At 43.8% G+C, this 17,133-nt stretch overlaps 1 protein-coding gene across 3 annotated transcripts in view; it reads left to right on the top strand.

The window, feature by feature from the left end:
• Positions 1 to 4,188: 4,188 nt before the first annotated feature.
• isoc1 (isochorismatase domain containing 1) overlaps positions 4,189 to 17,133 on the top strand; it is a 28,037-nt gene continuing 15,092 nt past the window's right edge. Inside the window, exons 1-2 of one of the 3 annotated variants that reach the window (XM_072516851.1) lie at positions 4,189 to 4,543; positions 11,983 to 12,102. In XM_072516851.1, coding sequence (XP_072372952.1) covers positions 4,295 to 4,543; positions 11,983 to 12,102 — 369 coding nt within the window. In that variant the 5' untranslated portion in view covers positions 4,189 to 4,294. The remainder of the gene's footprint in view (positions 4,544 to 11,982; positions 12,103 to 17,133) is intronic. The other 2 variants (XM_072516850.1, XM_072516852.1) reach the window with 2 other exon arrangements.

Raw genomic sequence — 17,133 nt, 5'->3', positions numbered from 1 at the left:
TGTCTAGACAAATGATATGTAGTTTCTAGCACCCTCAGAAGCAGAGAGGCAATTTTTATATCTAACAGTCTGTGAGGCTAATCTCCAATCTCACAGCCAAGAGCCTAGGCTAACATCAAAGTCTTCGAATCAAGGACGTGCAAAAACCATCGTAAAGGCAGTTTAAAAATCTTCACTTGACCAGGATTGGACAAGCAGCTTTACAGCATTTTTTAAATTTTGTACATCAGTCTGGCCTACAGGGGACCCCTGGATATATCCAACAGAACATCAGGATTCAGTGGAACCCAGTTTGGGAAACCCTGCCTAATTGGATCTTCCTTAATCTTCTCTAAGTGTTAGCTGTGTGGTAACTTGTCAAAGTTTTCTAATGTGTATGCACATACACCATATGCAATGCATTCCCCCATCTAACCTGTCTTACATCTCCTTAAAGGACTCTATCAGGTTTGTCAAACATGATCTTCCCTTCTGAAATCTGCGTTGGCTGCTCCTAATTGCTTTTTCTTCAACTAGATAATTAGTATTTTCACATTTAATTAAATGTTTCTCAGATTTTCATCAGACTGATGTTAATCTACCTGATTTGTAATTATCCATGTTAGCTCTGCTTCATTTTCCCTGTATATTCTGTGCACAGAAGGCAAGTTTCATTCCAGGGGAATCTTAAGCTCATCTGTGGAAGTTGGCTTTTGCATTAAATATGAGTTTTAAAATGTCTGAAGAGAATTCAACGTACGTTGAAGAGAATAATTGTAAATCAAATGTGCATGTGCACTGGCTGCCTATATAAGGAGCTTGCTGCATGTCAAAGGGAATCTCATATGGAGGACCTACAAACACAGTTGGCTGTAGAGCTTTTCAATTTAGATTGACTCCATTGAAAAGAAAGACAGAAATCCCGGTGTGTTTCACAGTGGTATCCCATCTTTATTATGATAAAGTTTTGTTAATTAACTGGAATAGAATATTTTAATAAGGAAGATAAATTAATCATAAAATAAAATTGTGCTGTCTGGAATTCTGACTACATCCAGTGTAGGATGTGGCCATTCCCATGCCTTTTACATTAGGGAACTCTGCCATATACTGACACATTGGCAAGGTATATTGTCAAAAATTACAGACCAGAAATCTATCCTGTTCTAACCATTTACCATGGGCACATTGGAAGAATTATCAGATTATCAACCTGCTTAACTGCATCATGAATGTTCCTTCCATGACCAACAAGCCATGGAGTGGATTTTGAACCCAGAATTTCTGTTTAGGAGGCAGAGGTGTTATTCGCTGAGCCACAAGACCTACAATGGTTATTGCACTACATCAAATTTGAATTCCTGAGAAAGAGTGAGCTGGACCTGTGGTACTGGAGAATCAACCTTTTTAATTGTGCACAACTAGCCATAATGCCTCAAGGGTCAGATATTTTAGCACTACATATAAGGTTCAGGAATTGACGAGAGGGCCTTCATTGCCACCAACATCCTACTGGAATTACATTACTGTACAGCCAAGCTCTGAGTCTCTTTCACATTGCTGTGAAGTGGGAAGGATAATGCAATGGGATGTAGGCAAGTAAAATCACAAAATGCAACTGAAATTTGCTGAAAAATTCTAGCAGCATACAATTCAGAATACATAATGAGAGAAAGAGAATATTTGGATTATTAAATGTATTAAATGAATAACCGACTAAAAAAAAACTAACACAGGTAGTGTTAGCAGTAAAAAAAGTACTGCTTGGACAAGGAAACAGATGTACATGAGGAAGTGGAGAAAATGAAGAAGTAGGAATAGCATTAACAGAAGAAATAATAATAGGTCTGAATGTTGAGCAAGATAGATTGGGGAAGGCAAAATAGATGAGTGGACAGTCTTAAAGACATAAACAAGCCACTGAGGCTGCGCAAATGTCCAAGGGAACCACCCACTGGACAGAAAAAGTATGTTAACGTGAACATATAATGTATGATGAAGCGTGAATACTGACATATAATGTATGATGAAGGCGTATAAGGAAGAATGTGAACCTCAGTGAAACCTGATCCAATCAGGAGGAGAGGGCAGGAGAATGATAAACGAATAAAGTATATATAAACAGACGAAACAAGCTATTTGGTGTGCTCCTGTCTAGGAGGCACCCGACTCTGCAGACTTGTATAAGGATAAATAAAACTAACTTGCTTCTAGTATTTTGTCCTCAGTGTCAGTGATTGTGAACACACATTCAAATCTCACACATAATATGAATGTAAGGGTTGGTATTGTTGCTGGGATAACCTGTATTCATGGGTTACATAGTTTGATCAGATTGCCAAATCATTTTCAATGTTTTTCTTTTAAAAATTCAGTCTGCTTCCAATTGCAAACTTGATATTCCAGTTGTCCTATTCAAGGGCTCAGAGTAATCAATGCATTGCTGTTGGCCCAATATAGGAAGGGACTGGCTTAGGTAGCAAAGTGGTTAGCATTGTTGCTTCACAGTGCCAGGGTTCCAGGTTCAATTCCTGGCTTGGGTCACTGTCTGTGCAGAGACTGCATGTTCTCCCTGTGTCTGCGTGGGTTTCCTCCGGGTGCTTCAGTTTCCTCCAAAAGATATGTTTGTCTGGTAATTTGGACATTCTGAATTCTCCCTCTGTGTACCCGAACAGGCGCCGGAATGTGGCGACTAGGGGCTTTTCACAGTAACTTAATTGCAGTGTTAATGCAAGCCTACTTGTGACAATAAAGATTATTATTATTGATTAGTTTACTCAGGTCGCCAAGGTGATTTAAATGTATTTCAGATTTCATCACAGGACTTGCCCCCATGCTCCAACCACTAGTCCAACACATCCATCCTTGTGGCCGTCTTATGCCAATTCGATAATATTTAATGTTCAATACTTTATAGCTGGTAAAGAGATTGAGAAGTCATAGAATTCCTACAGTGCAGGAGGCCATTTGGCCCATTGAATCTCTACAAACTCTCCAAAAGAGCCTCACCTAACCTGCACATCTTTCGACTGTGGGAGGAAACCAGAGTACCCGGAGGAAACCCACGCAGACACAGGGAGAATGTACAAACTCCACACAGTCACTCAAATCCAGAGTTGAACCCAGGGATCTGCCCCTTTGAGGCAGCAGTGCTAACCACTGTGCCACCGCGCTGCCCCTTGTTTCAAAAAAATGAAAAATTACAAAAAATGTATTGTCCCTACGATTAATCTCCAGGGTTACACACACCAGTGTCCTGGAGATTGAATTTCAATGCTTGTAGACTCCAGGCCAATGCTGGAGCATTGGCAACATTTAATAAAGATAAAAAAAGATTTTAAAAAACATGGACGTTTGCAGAGTGGCGCAGCGAGCTGGAAGGGCGGGGTTGAGGAGGGAGCAGGGATGAGGAGGGGGCGGGGCACCGCGTGACCGGGCTGGGCGCCAGGGGGAGTGGGCGGAGTCGCGCGTGAAGGAAAAGGACGTGAAGCGGGGACAGGGGGCAGGGTCAAGGTGTCATGAGGCAGGGTCATTGCCTGGGCAGCACGGTAGCATAGTCGTTAGCACAATTGCTTCACAGCTCCAGGGTCCCAGGTTTGATTCATTGCTTGGTTCACTGTCTGTGCGGAGTCTACACGTTCTCCCCGTGTGTGCGTGGGTTTCCTCCGGGTGCTCCGGTTTCCTCCCACAGTACAAAGATGTGCAGGTTAGGAGGATTGGCCATGATAAATTGCCCCTTAGTGTCCAAAATTGCCCTTAGTGTTGGGTGGGGTTACTGGGTTATGGGGATAGGGTGGAGATGTGGGCTTGGGTAGGGTGCTCTTTCCAAGAGCAGGTGCAGACTCGATGGGCCGAATGGCCTCCTTGTGCACTGTAAATTATATGATTCTATGAGTGGGCGGGGTCGAGGCCGGAGGGGGCGGTGTTGAGGCGGATGGGGGCATTGCTATTGCGTGTGGGCCGGGTCACGGCATGAGGTGGCGGGGTCATTACGTGTGAGGCGCAGTCACGGCATGAGAGGGCGGGGTCATTGCGTGTGGGGGGCGGAGTCGCGGCGAGGGAGGGAGGGCGGAGTCGCGGCTGGAGGGGGCGGAGTCGCGGCCGGCGAGGGTGGGGTCGCGGCCGAGGGGGGCGGGGTCGCGACTGAGGGGGGTGGAGTCGCGGCGGAAGGGGGCCGAGTCGCGGCTGGCGGGGGCGTGGTCTCTGTGGACCCGCCCCTCGCGCTCGAGCCTGATGTGAGCGCGCGGAGCGGGTGCGGGCCACACTCTGATTTCGGGGTTAAAGTTGAGAGGGTGGACATTTACGGTGCAGCAATATGGCGGAAGCGCAGGTGCCGGTCTTGTTCTGCTTCTCCACCTTTTCCAGAGCCTCGACCGTGCCGGCCGGCTCGGGCCACGAGATACTGATCCAAAAATTCCTGGCTCTTTACGGCGGACTGATAGGCGTCCACCGCAAGTTCCTGATCCAGCTGCACTCGGCCGAGTGGGGCGAGTACGTCGACCTGCCCAAGGGATTTGTCGTCAACGAGAGATGTAAACTGCGGCTGGTGTCTCTGCAAGTGCCGGTGAGTCCCGGCCCGGATCAGCCCCTTGTGTGTGTCAGTGAAAAGTGTTTACAATGTTCCAGTCAGGTATACACGTGTGTGCAAATAAGGGTTGATGTTACTGCATTAACCGGTTTATTAGATGTTGCAGTCTTCAGAATTTAATACAGTACGAAGTCTTACAACACCAGGTTAAAGTCCAACAGGTTTGTTTCGATGTCACTAGCTTTCGGAGCGCTGCTCCTTCCTCAGGTGATGAATGAGTCATTCACCTGAGGAAGGAGCAGCGCTCCGAAAACTAGTGACATCGAAACAAACCTGTTGGACTTTAACCTGGTGTTGTAAGACTTCGTACTGTGCTCACCCCAGTCCAACGCCCGCATCTCCACATTCAGAATTTAAGGCACAGTGCTCCTTTGTCATCTTACAGAAATAGCAATTTAGCACTGAGACACCTAACTTTTCATTTATATATTTTTAAGAATCTAAATCGACGTGCTAAGAGTCCAGTCGATTTTACTTTAAAAGAAAACAAAGTCAGTAGTTAACTGCAGAGCTGATTCCAGTTGATCGTATTGAACACGATTGCATTCAGTAATATATACTTGATGCTACTTCCGCACAAAAGAAACATGCCAGAAGTTGGTGCTATAATTCATTGCAAATATTGTTCAATTTTTTGATTACTATGCCATTGATTCAGAATTTGTCAAAAATGTATATTTGTTAATGCACGTAAATACGTTATTTTCATCAGTTAATTTGGTGTTATAGAAGTCCTATAGTGTGGAAGGGGACCATTCGGCCCATCGAGTCTGCACTGACCCTGCCTCGGCTGACTCACCCACCCTATCCTTGTAACCCCACCTAATCTGCACATCACTGGACACTAAGGGGCAATTTAGCATGGACAATTCATCTAATCTGCATATCTTTATACTAATGGGAGGAAACCGGAGCACCCGGGGAAATCCAGGGATACATGGGGAGGAGCATGCAAACTCCACACAATCACCCGAGGCTGGAATTGAACCCAGGCCCTTGGTGTTGTGAGGTAGCAGTGCTAGCCACCGTGCCCCAGTAGTTTTGCCTAATATAGCCTTATTGTCAACAATATACCAATTAAAAGTACACTTTTATTTCAGACAGCACCCATTCTGCTGAGGCTTCTGCCTGTAATATTTGGGACTGCAGCTGCCTGACCCATAATCCAACTCCATTTCACCGGAGATTTACTGTCCCAGCTCCCACTCCAGCCATAAAGTTAACGGATGGATTACAGATGCTCAGTAGTGTTGACTATAATGTATGCTTTTATTTAGATGAAGTATCTATTTTGTTTTCTAATATAACTTGGATAAGGACATTAGAGACTATGAATTACTATTTTTGGCTTTTAGGCACTGACTGATTTAAATGTTTAGAAATGTTCTTGTTCCTTTATATTAGCCTGGCCATTGCACCTACACTGAGATTTGCAGAATAGTGGCAGAGCTTCAGTGTTGAAATATGCATCTTGATTGTAATTAGGTGCTTCGTTTCAATTTCGACTGGTGTGAAAAATCAGGGGAAATAAATAATTTAGTTTATTGGTTATATTTTTTGATTTTATTTATTATTGTCACATATATAAATATACAGTGAAAAATATTGTTTCTTGCATGCTGTACAAACAATGCATACCGTACATAGGGAAGGAAAGAGAGACTGCAGAATATAATGTTACAGTTATAGCAAGGTGTAGAGAAAAGATCAACTTAATACGAGGTAGGTCCTTTCAAAAGTCTGTTGGCAGTAGGGAAGAAGCTGTTCTTGAGTCAGTTGGTACGTGACTTCAAACTTTGGTATCTTTTTCCTGACGGAAGAAGGTGGAAGAGAGTATGTCCGGGGTGCGTGGGGTCCTTAATTATGCTGGCCGCCTTTCCGAGACAGTGGGAATTGTAGACCGAGTCGATGGATGGGAGGCTGGTTTGGTGATGGATTGGGCTATGTTCACAGACCTTTTGTAATTTCCTGTCGTCTTGGGCAGAGCAGGATCCATACCAAGCTGTGATACAACCAGAAAGAATGCTTTATATAGTGCATCTGTAGAAGTTGGTGAGAGTCATAGGTGACATTCCAAATTTCCTTAATCTTCTGAGAAAGTAGAGTCGTTGGTGGGCTTTCTTAACTATTAGTGTTGGCATGGAGGGACAAGGACAGGTTGTTGGTGATCTGGACACCTAAGAAAGCTCTCGACCCTTTCTACTTCGTTCCCATTGATGTAGACCGGGGCATGTTCTCTACTACGCTTCCTGACGTCGATGACAATCTCCTTTGTTTTGACATTGAGGGAGCGATTATTGTCGTCGCACCAGTTCACCAGATTCTCTATCTCATTCCTGTACTCTGTCTCGCCATTGCTTGAAATCCGACCCACTACTGTGGTGTCATCTACAAATTTGAAAATTGAGTTGGAGGGGAATTTGGCTACACAGTCACAGGTGTACAAGGAGTATAGTAGGGGGCTGAGGACACAGCCTTGAGGGGCACCGGTGTTGAGGATGATCATGGAGGAGGTGTTGTTGCCTATTCTCACTGATTGTGGCCTGTGGTTAGAAAGTTCAGGATCCAGTCGCAGAGGGTGGAGCAGAGGTCAAGGCCACGGTGTTTGGAGATGAGTTTCGTAGGAATGATGGTGTTGAAGGCTGAGCTGGAGTCGATAAATAGGAGTCTGACATAGGTGTCTTTGTTATCTAGCTGTTTCAGGGTAGAGTGCAGGGCCATGGAGATGGCGTCTGCTGTGGACCTTGTTGCAGCGGTAGGCGAACTGTACTGGATCAAGGCAATCCGGGAGGCTGGAGTTGATTCGTGCCATGACTAACCTTTCGAAGCACTTCATTATGATGGATGTCAGCCACTGGACGATAGTCATTAAGGCACACTGCTTGGCTTTTTTTTGGTACAGGGATGATGTCGTCTTCTTGAAGCAGATAGGGACCTCAGATTGTTGTAAAGAGAGGTTGAAGATGTCTGCGAATAACCCGGCCAGCTGATCCACACAAGACCTGAGTGCCTGTTCGGGTACCCCATCCGGGCCAGTGGTTTTCCGAGGGTTGACCTTCGGGAAGGCTGCTCAGATGCCTGCAATGGTGATCTCAGATACAAGTTCATCCAATGCTTCTGGGGTGGAGGGTTTACTCTCGCTGACCTCTTGTTCAAAGCATGCATCAGGGAGGGGTGCATTGGAGCCGGTGATTTTACATGCCTTCATCCTGTAGCCCGTTATGTCTTGCAGACCTTGCCATAGTCGGTGGGGGTCTGTGTGGAACTCGAGCTTGGTCCGTTCTTTTGGCATCTTTGGTGGATCTCCTTAGATCATATCTGGCTTTCTTGTATAGGTCAGGGTCGCCTGACTTGAACTATGGGGCTAATGGGCGGATAACATTGCAGATTGTGTGAGTACTTTTACAATTGTGTGATTGGCATGTTGTAGAATTCAAAGTGGGGTTAGCCTGCTGGCAAATGATAATTAGTCAATAGAAAATTTCAATGATATAGCTGAATATTTTAGAGTAGATTGAAATGGTTTACACTGCTGGTGTTATAAAGTGCAGTTGGATTAGAATTCATTACCACACCAAGCTTGAACCAACATGTTAATACTTGACAAAACATACATTACATAAAAAATAATAATAATCTTTATCATTGTCACAAGTCGGCTTACATTAACACTGCAATGAACTTACTGTGAAAATCCCCTTGTCACCACACTCCGGCCACAGAGGCAGAATTCAGAATGTCCAATTCACCTAAATCAATCTCTAGATCTTACTAATGTTCAATAATATGAAGCCATTTTTATTTTTATATAATGTGCAATTAAATCATTTGCATTGCATTCAGGTGATCTGGATGTATATATGGGAGAATTTTGCATTTGCAGTTTCGTGTTGAAATGAAGATATTTTAATTCATCTTCTGTGTCAGTATGATAAATGATGACAGGACTGAGGAGAAAATTGTCATCACGTATGGTAGAAGGTTCTGGAAAGTGTAACAGCTGCATTGGAGACAGTGAAGAGGAAACCTGCTGCAGGTTTTCAAACGGTATACAAACGAAGAAATGGACAAAGAAACAAGAAAGGTACTGGACAAAGAAGTGATTTTGAAAATGTGGTTCGGTCAAACAGCTGTACAAAATTTCATGGATAAGTATGTATCTTTCTTGCATTTTAATATCTAGAACCTTATTTTGTAAAAATATGCATGGAAGAAATAAATTAACTATGGTTATTAGACATTTAAGTACTTTTGTTCTAAAATTGTGTTTTCTATTAACAGCATTTGCAATTGTTTCGCTCCAAAGCTGTAGGAACACCAGGCACTCAAAAGGAATATCGATAGGTGTTGAACATTATTCAACAATTACTAGCTTCAAAATCATAGCAAACCGACATTCAGATGGATGAAAGGAACACCACAGCAACATTTTGAAGCAGCAACGCAGTGTATTGCTGGTCTGTAACTAGTTGGGGCCGGTTTTGCTCAGTTGGCTGGGCGGCTGGTTTGTGATGCAGAGCGAGGCCAACAGCGCGGGTTCAATTCCTGTACCGGCTGAGGTTATTCATGAAGGACCTGCCTTCTTGACCTTGCCCCTTGTCCCTCGCCTGAGGTGCGGTGACCCTCGGGTTAAATCACCACTAGTCAACTGTCCCCTTAAAGGGGAAAGTAGCTTGTGATCATCTGGGACTATGGCAACTTTACTTACTTTTACCAGTGAGATCAGCTAACTAGTAATGGATCCAACATAAAACAGCAAGATTTGGACTGCACTCAGACCTAGGCTAAGTGACAAACAAGTAACATTCATACCATTTAAGTGCCAGTCAATGGCTGTTTCCAAGAGAGAATCTCTAACCATCCCCCCTCACATTCAAATGCAATGCCAGCACCACTACTACAATCTACTGCCGACATCCTGGTGATTACTGTTGAACAAAAACATAACTGGACGAGCCAAATAAATAACTCCGCTACAAGAGCATGTCAGAGGTTAGGAATTCTGTGGCAAGTAACCAACTAAAACCTGTTCACCATCTACAAGACACAAGTCAGGAATATGATTGAATACGCTGCAGTTTTTTGGATGAGTCAAATAACACTCCGGAAGCTCAACTCCATTTGGGGCAAAGCAACCTGCTTGATTGACACCCATTCACCAGTTGACACATTCGCTGCCTTCACCACTGACGCAACAACAGTGTGCATCATCTACAAGATACACTGCAGCAACTGGTCAACCCTCCATTGGCAACACATTCCAAACCTGAAATCTCTACTTCTGAGATGGACAAGGGCAGTAGATGCATGGGAACACCATCACCTGCAAACCACACACTGTCCTGACTTGAAACTATTGTTGCTGGGTCGAAAACCTGAAATTGTCTCCACAATAGCACTGTGGGTGTATCTACACCAGATGGACTTCTGTGGTTCAAGAAAGTGGCTCACCTCCACCTTCTCAAAGATAATTAGGGATGGGCAACAATGCTGACCTTGTTAGAGATGCCTGCATCCTGAGTACTGTTGTACCTCACTGTTCTGCATGATATCAAGTAGCAGAGTTCCATTACAATGACTTGATGTATTGTGCTGTAGCAATGATGCAGTGACTGACTAGCAGGTCCATTGTTCTTGATGCTCCCTTTTGTTTTATTTTGGTACACTCTGAACTTGCATAGCACAATTTGGCCTGGCTTTCATAAATTCTTATCCTACAGATGCCAAGACCTTCTGTGGTTATTGCAACATGAGATCGGCAAACATGCTTAATTGTCTTTGGAGATGGGGATTAGCTCTCCTCAACGGGTTTCTATTTCATTATCATAATCAAAATCTGTATGACTCCAGTAAGATGTTGAATAGCTATCTATGGAATCTTGAAAGAAGGACTATCAATTAACTTTGGACTCTTCAAAGACTGCAGCTTTTACAGTACACTACTCCCCAGAAGAAATATAACCTATGCATACACAATTAATTTACTTCAAGCAGATCAATTGATTATCAATATAGGTGCTATATAATGAGGATTTTGTTTATTACTAAGTTGGCAAGCTACTTTTGTTCTTATGTAAACTTAAAAATGGTACACCGGAATCACCAGATTCTAAGAATATGCTGATTTTTCTCACCCAGCAAATCAGCTGAAATTTTTCATAGTTATGATTTTTTTTTTTTGATTGGGGGGAAATTATGTAATTATCTTTATACATTGTTAACAGTTTAAAATGTTTATGTTGCCCTAAATTAAATGATTTAAATTATTATTATGGCTTCTCATTTTTTGAGGGACCCGGGTTCGGACTGGTTTGGGTCATGGCCTGTACGGAGTCTGCACGTCTGCGTGGGTTTCCTCCAGGTGCTCCGGTTTCATCCCACAAGTCCCGAAAGATTTGCTTGTTAGGTGAATTGGACATTCTGAATTCTCCCTCCGTGTCCCCGAACAGGTGCTATAGTGTGGCGATTAGGGGATTTTCACAGTAACTTCATTGCAGTGTTAATGTAAGCCTACTTGTGACACTTAAAAAGATTATTATTAACTTCATTTTTTTTCTCCAGCTATAGTTTCTATGTCCAGCATTTGCAGACATATTGCACAATAATAGATGTGAATAATTCAAACTAATTTCCCAGTGGTTTGCACAGCGTGTAAGTGAAGAAGCGATGGATCAGAATATTCAACTATTCGATGTATATTATCTGTCGTCCGAATGTGATTCAAATATAAGATTTTTAAAATATATATGTGCACTTTTCCCAGATAGTACTCATGTGAAATTCACCTTTTTGTAATTTGACAAAGTCAAAATAGGAAGTATAAAAAGGAAGTATTTAATTTTCATACAAAGGCAGACAATATTTCCAATTGCGATTATCACATGTTACTTTTAGCAATATTCTAAGAAAAAGATCAAAAAAATTGCAAAAATATATTTGGAGGTATCTGCATTGAGCTAAATTTCACAAAGCAGGTTTGTTAGCTTTTACTAAAAATTTGATTTCAAATCTGGTATTGTGTCAGGGAAAGCTCATTTAACAAACTCATCAATGATGTATTGATGCTACAGCCAGGAGTGTTTTTTGGTAATTAGCAATTATTATTCTTTGTTTGCATATCCACGAAGCGTAAAGCTGTAAGTGCTGATCCAGAAAAATGTTGTCTGCTAATCCGGGGAATTACAAGCTCCTGAATATTAGTTAACCCTTTATAAAGAAAAAACCATTGAGCATAAGCAACCTGCCGCATTGTCCTGCTCTTCCATGCCTTGAGTTGTAGGTGTGAGAAATTCTGCATATTGTTGACTGATGATGATTATTAAAATTGGTGTTTCTATCATCTGCATATCAAGTGTTTGCTATCTTGAACACACAAACTGGAATTCTGATATGATTTTTAATTTTTGTTTTACCAGATGACTTCCCTTGGAAACCTTGTGGCTTCCAGCACTGTGTTTTTCTGTTGTGACATGCAGGAAAGGTTCAGGCCTGCAATCAAGTATTTTGGAGATATCATAAGTGTAGGGCAAAGGATGGTGAGTTTTCTGAAGTTTATTATTTTTCATTCGAAATTTTGCTCACCGCATTGCAACAAAGTGAGAAAAATGATCTACCCTTTGTCATGGTAATTGTGAATACAATTCTGAACTCAGTAATATCCTTTCCTCTTAAATTTTTTCAAGTTGTTCCACAGTCTAAATGATATGCAATTTTTATTTTAATATTGGTAATTGGGAGCAGATTTTCATTCTCGGTTCTCTGATCGCTTATCTCATTGTTTGTGAGGTCTTGTGAGCAAACTGGCTGGTGCATGTCCTGAACTATAATAGTGATTACAATTCAAAATGTACTTCGTTAGATGTGACAAGCCTTGAGAACATGGGAACAAGAGTATTCATTCAGCCCTTCGTACCATTCAATGAGATAATAGTTGATCTGCAATATAATTTCATGTGCGTCTTTGCCTCAAATCCTTAGTGCCTTTAGTTAATAAAAAATCCATCAATCTTGGATTTCAAAGTTTATTGAATAATTACAGGAAAAAGAGGACATGTAGCCTGTCCATCTCATTGCTGGCTCTCTACAAGTGCAGCTCAGCCAAACCCAAATTCAGAATGTCAAATTCACCTAACAAGTACGTCTTTCGGGACTTGTGGGAGGAAACTGGAGGACCCGGAGGAAACCCACGCAGATACAGGGAGAACGTGCAGACTCCGCACACACAGTAACCCAAGGTGGAAATCAACCCTAGGTCCCTGGTGCTGTGAAACAACAGTGTTAACCACTGTGCTACCATGCTGTGAAGCACATAGTGGCTAGAGCCTAGGATACTCTGGGTTGGGGATTTCAATGTCCATCACCATTACTGAAAGCTGTCTGAAACCTAAAGATTATAGCTGCTTGACTGGGTCTGCGGCAGGTGGTGAGGGAACCAACAAAAGGAAAAAACCTACTCGACCTCACTGACTCACCATGACAGCATTGTCAGGAATGACCACCGCACAGTCCTTGTAGAGATGAAGTCCCATCTATACCCTCCATACTCTGTGACACAACCACCACAACCATGTTTAAATATAATAGATTTCAAACTGATCTAGCAACTTAAAACTGGGCATCCATGAGGTGCTGTGGGCCATCAGCAGAATTGTACTCAACCACAATCTGTAACCTCATGGCCCGCTATATCTCCCACTTTACCATTGTCATCAAGCCGGGGGATCAACCCTGGTTCAATGAAGAGTGTAGGGATGCACTCCAAGAGCAGCACCAGGCATACCGAAAAATGAGGCGTCAAACTGATTAGGCTACATGCATGCCAAGTAGTGGAAGCAGCATGCGATTGATAGAGGTAACTGATCCCACAACCAAAGGATCAGACCCAAGCCCTGTAGTCCTGCCACATCCAGTTATTAATGGTGGTGGACAATTAACGAGAGGGGGAAGCTTCATAAATATCCCCAACCTCGATGGGGGAGGCCAGCACATCAGTGTAAAAGACCAGGTTGAAGCATTCACAACCATCTTCAACCGGAAGTGCTGAGTGGGTGAACTATCTGCCTCCACCAGAGGTCCGCAACATCAGAGGCCAATCTTCAGTCAATTCAATTCACTTCATGTTATATCAAGAAATGGCTGAATGCACTAGACATTGCAAGGGCTCCGGAATCTGATAATATTTCTGCAATAGTACTGAAGACTTGTGCTCCGCACCTAGCCGCACCCCTCTCTAAGCTGTTCCAGTACAGCTACGGTTTCCTCCCATAAGTCCCAAAAGACGTGCTGTTAGGTGAATTGAACATTCTGAATTCTCCCTCAGTGAGCCCGAACAGGCGTTGGAGTGTGGCAACTAGGGGATTTTCACAGTAATTTAATTGCAGTGTTAATGTAAGCCTACTTGTGACAATAATAAAGATTACTATGGTCTAACGATCCACCTAATCTCAAAACCCATCCTCCACCCAGACACAAGACAGACTCTCATGATGACGGGAATGGGGGGAACAGTTTAAATTGAAACGGGGATTAATAGTTTTGAGATTATGTTTTGCTGCTGATGTAGCTCCTTGTAGTCAGCGATCTAATTATGTATCGATTCTGCAGGTTGTAGTAAGCTTTCCAAAATCAACGGCCAGAGAGAGCGAGTCAAAGCTGCCTCGGTCCCGGATCTCTTCACAGCACACATTCCAAAACAGGGGCGGGATTCTCCGAAACGGCGACTAAGTGTTGACGCCAGCGAAAACAACAGACCGTTCCATGCCAGCGTCAACAGGCCCCTTGGCCCAACGATTCACTTAACCTGAAGGGGGCCAGCAGGGGGCTGGAGTGCTCCGCCCAGCTCCGGCTGCCAATACGGGGCCCTGCACTTCCGGCTGGGGGTCTGTGCAAAATGGCACACCCACACAGCGGACCGGCCCCCACAAAATAGGCCTCCCCTCCCCAAGACCGCGGGCGCCCGCCGATTGGTGGCCCCCGATCGCTAGCCTGGCTGACATGGAGGCCCCCCCCCACCAGGGTGGCTGCGGACTCAGCCAGCAGCCGCCACTCTGAGTACCCGCCGGGTGGAACCATGTTAGAACCACGCTGGCGGGAACTCGGCCAGTTGCCGACAGAGAATCGCCGCGGGGGCCTCTTTCAGTAGCCCCCGACAGGCGCCGCATTGACTGCGTTAGTGTGTAGCCGCGTGAATCATTGCATATAGTATATTAGTTCAAAGGACAGTTTATTAATAAACACAATACTTATTTCTATATGCAATGATTCACGCGGCTACGCACTAAACCCGACCTAATAACAGATGACCTTTACTTAACTTCGGTGTGACCGGCTCTGTGCGGGAGATGAGGCCTTTATCTGTGTCCACGTGGGTCGGTCGGATGTCGTCCGGTTCATCTCGGCTGGGCTCGGCTTCCAGGTAGCGATCGCGGGTCCTTGAACTTGGCTGGTTGATATGCTGCAATTGGTCGCACACAGGCCGGTTCCGCCAAAAGAGGCCGATCCCTATTGCGCAGGGCTTCTTATCCTTCTTCTCTTTCGCGCCCTTTTGGACGGTCCTAACTCCAGATCCAATGGATCGATAGGGTTTCGATCACCCTCATTGATCCTGGCCAATTAGGGGGCAGATGCCTCGGTGGCTGGGCGGGTCCTAGCTATCATTGTCCCAGGCACGTAGGCCTTTCCAAATAAGGGGAAGTGGCGCTGGTTAGTCTGCTACTGTTGCCGTTCCTTGATTCGAGTTCTATTGTCCTGGAGGAAATGGTGATTGACCTTTAATAGGTGTAAGTTTCTGTCACGTCTGGCTTCTTTGCACAATACAAGGAGGCTGTGTACTTGTCGGTGTCCAAGTTGACCACAATTCCCATGGTGATTTGCAGGTGGCCATTTTAGATGGCTACAAACCCTAGTTTCTGTAATCTCTCTGATACCTAGACTCTAAAGGTTAAATTACATTCTGCTAAATCTATACTGCAACCCCTCCAGCAACAATATCCTTGAAGATGAGAGGCCCAGAATTACTCATCATACTGACAAGGGTCTAACAAGAGCTTTGTACAGCTAAAGTACTATCTACCTCCTTATATTCTAGTCCTCAAGATATAAAGGCCAGTTTTTCATTAATCTTTTTGATTTATTTCCTGTGCCTGCCAATGACATTTCAATTTATGTGCTCATAAAACAATAGAATTTACAGTGCAGAAGGAGGCCATTTGGTCCATCGAGTCTGCACCAGCTCATTAAAGAGCACCCTACTTAAGCCCACACCTCCACCCTATCCCAGTAACCCCACCTAACCTTGTTGGACACTTGAGGGCAATTTAGCTCTGGGTTCCGGAGCTAAATTGCAGGTTAGGTGGATTTGCCATGTTAAATTTCCCCTTTGTGTCTTAAGGATGTGTGAGATAGGGGTGTGGGACCTAGGTGTAGAGTGATCTTTTGGATGGCTAGTACTGACTTAATGTGCTGAATGGCCTCCTTCTGCACTGTAGCAATACTGTGGTTGACTAGAAATCTCTCCTGCTTTTACTACCTGCACATAGGTACATTGGAAGGATTTGTAGTTTCACAATCAACCTGCTCGGCTGGCTTATGAATACCTTCATGACCATCCAGTCCTGGAATGGGATTCAAACCTGGAGTGTCTAGCTCACAGGCAGAGTGCAACCCATTGTGCCACAAGACCTCCCTATTTCTATATCTTTTCCCTATTTCCACTTGGGTGTTCAGGGGCTGTTGTGTTCATTATTGTTGTACTGCCATTTTTACCATGCACTTTGCACAATGATTACCTATTAATTTTTATGTCGTACTTAGCTTGGAAATAGGGCCACTGCATTCACAGTTCTGTCTACACCATCCCTGTGCCTTACACAAATATATCTTGAACTACAATGTGTAAATTTCCCACTGAATTCCCACATCTCTCCCTATTCTTGACACCAATTCAAACATTCGGCTTCAGTGCAATCATTTTTTAAATAACTCTGCTTGTGTTGTATGGGAGTGTCTACTGTTTGCTTCTACATTTATTCCCCTTGGTGACAGTAGATGACATTTGTCATTGGAAACCTGATCATTTGCTTATCTAGATATTAGCATAATGCCGTCATTTGTCATGGTTGGCTTGAATTTGAGATGATTATTCCTTCCTACCATCCCTCAGCCCCACTCAGCTGTTACGTCTTAACTTGACCAGTTGCAGGACCTTCCCAACAACTGCAGCCATGGCCTGGTGCGGCCTATTTTTTGGTACATGGCAAAGCCTGGGCGAGAGTTTGCACAAGGGCTTGGATCTATCCCATCTTGAGCGACACTGCTGTCCTTGCTACGAAGTCTTATCTTACCGTGGCCAAAGCAGCATGACAACAGACCAATAGCTGATTGATGCACTGAATACCTCTCTCTTGATAATTCCCAATGAGAGAAGTTTGTTTTAATTGGCACCATTTTTACATGTAGAAAAATTCCTGTGAACAGAATGGAAAACTACCATTCTTGCTTCTTACAGTTATTGCTGGCCTTGACAAAAATACAGGCACTGGATATTTTCTTGCGAATTTACCTTTTTA

Source organism: Scyliorhinus torazame, chromosome 9, assembly GCF_047496885.1.
Source record: "Scyliorhinus torazame isolate Kashiwa2021f chromosome 9, sScyTor2.1, whole genome shotgun sequence".
In the NCBI taxonomy this organism is placed as follows: Eukaryota; Metazoa; Chordata; class Chondrichthyes; order Carcharhiniformes; family Scyliorhinidae; genus Scyliorhinus; species Scyliorhinus torazame.
This window is presented reverse-complemented; position numbering and strand designations above follow the sequence as displayed.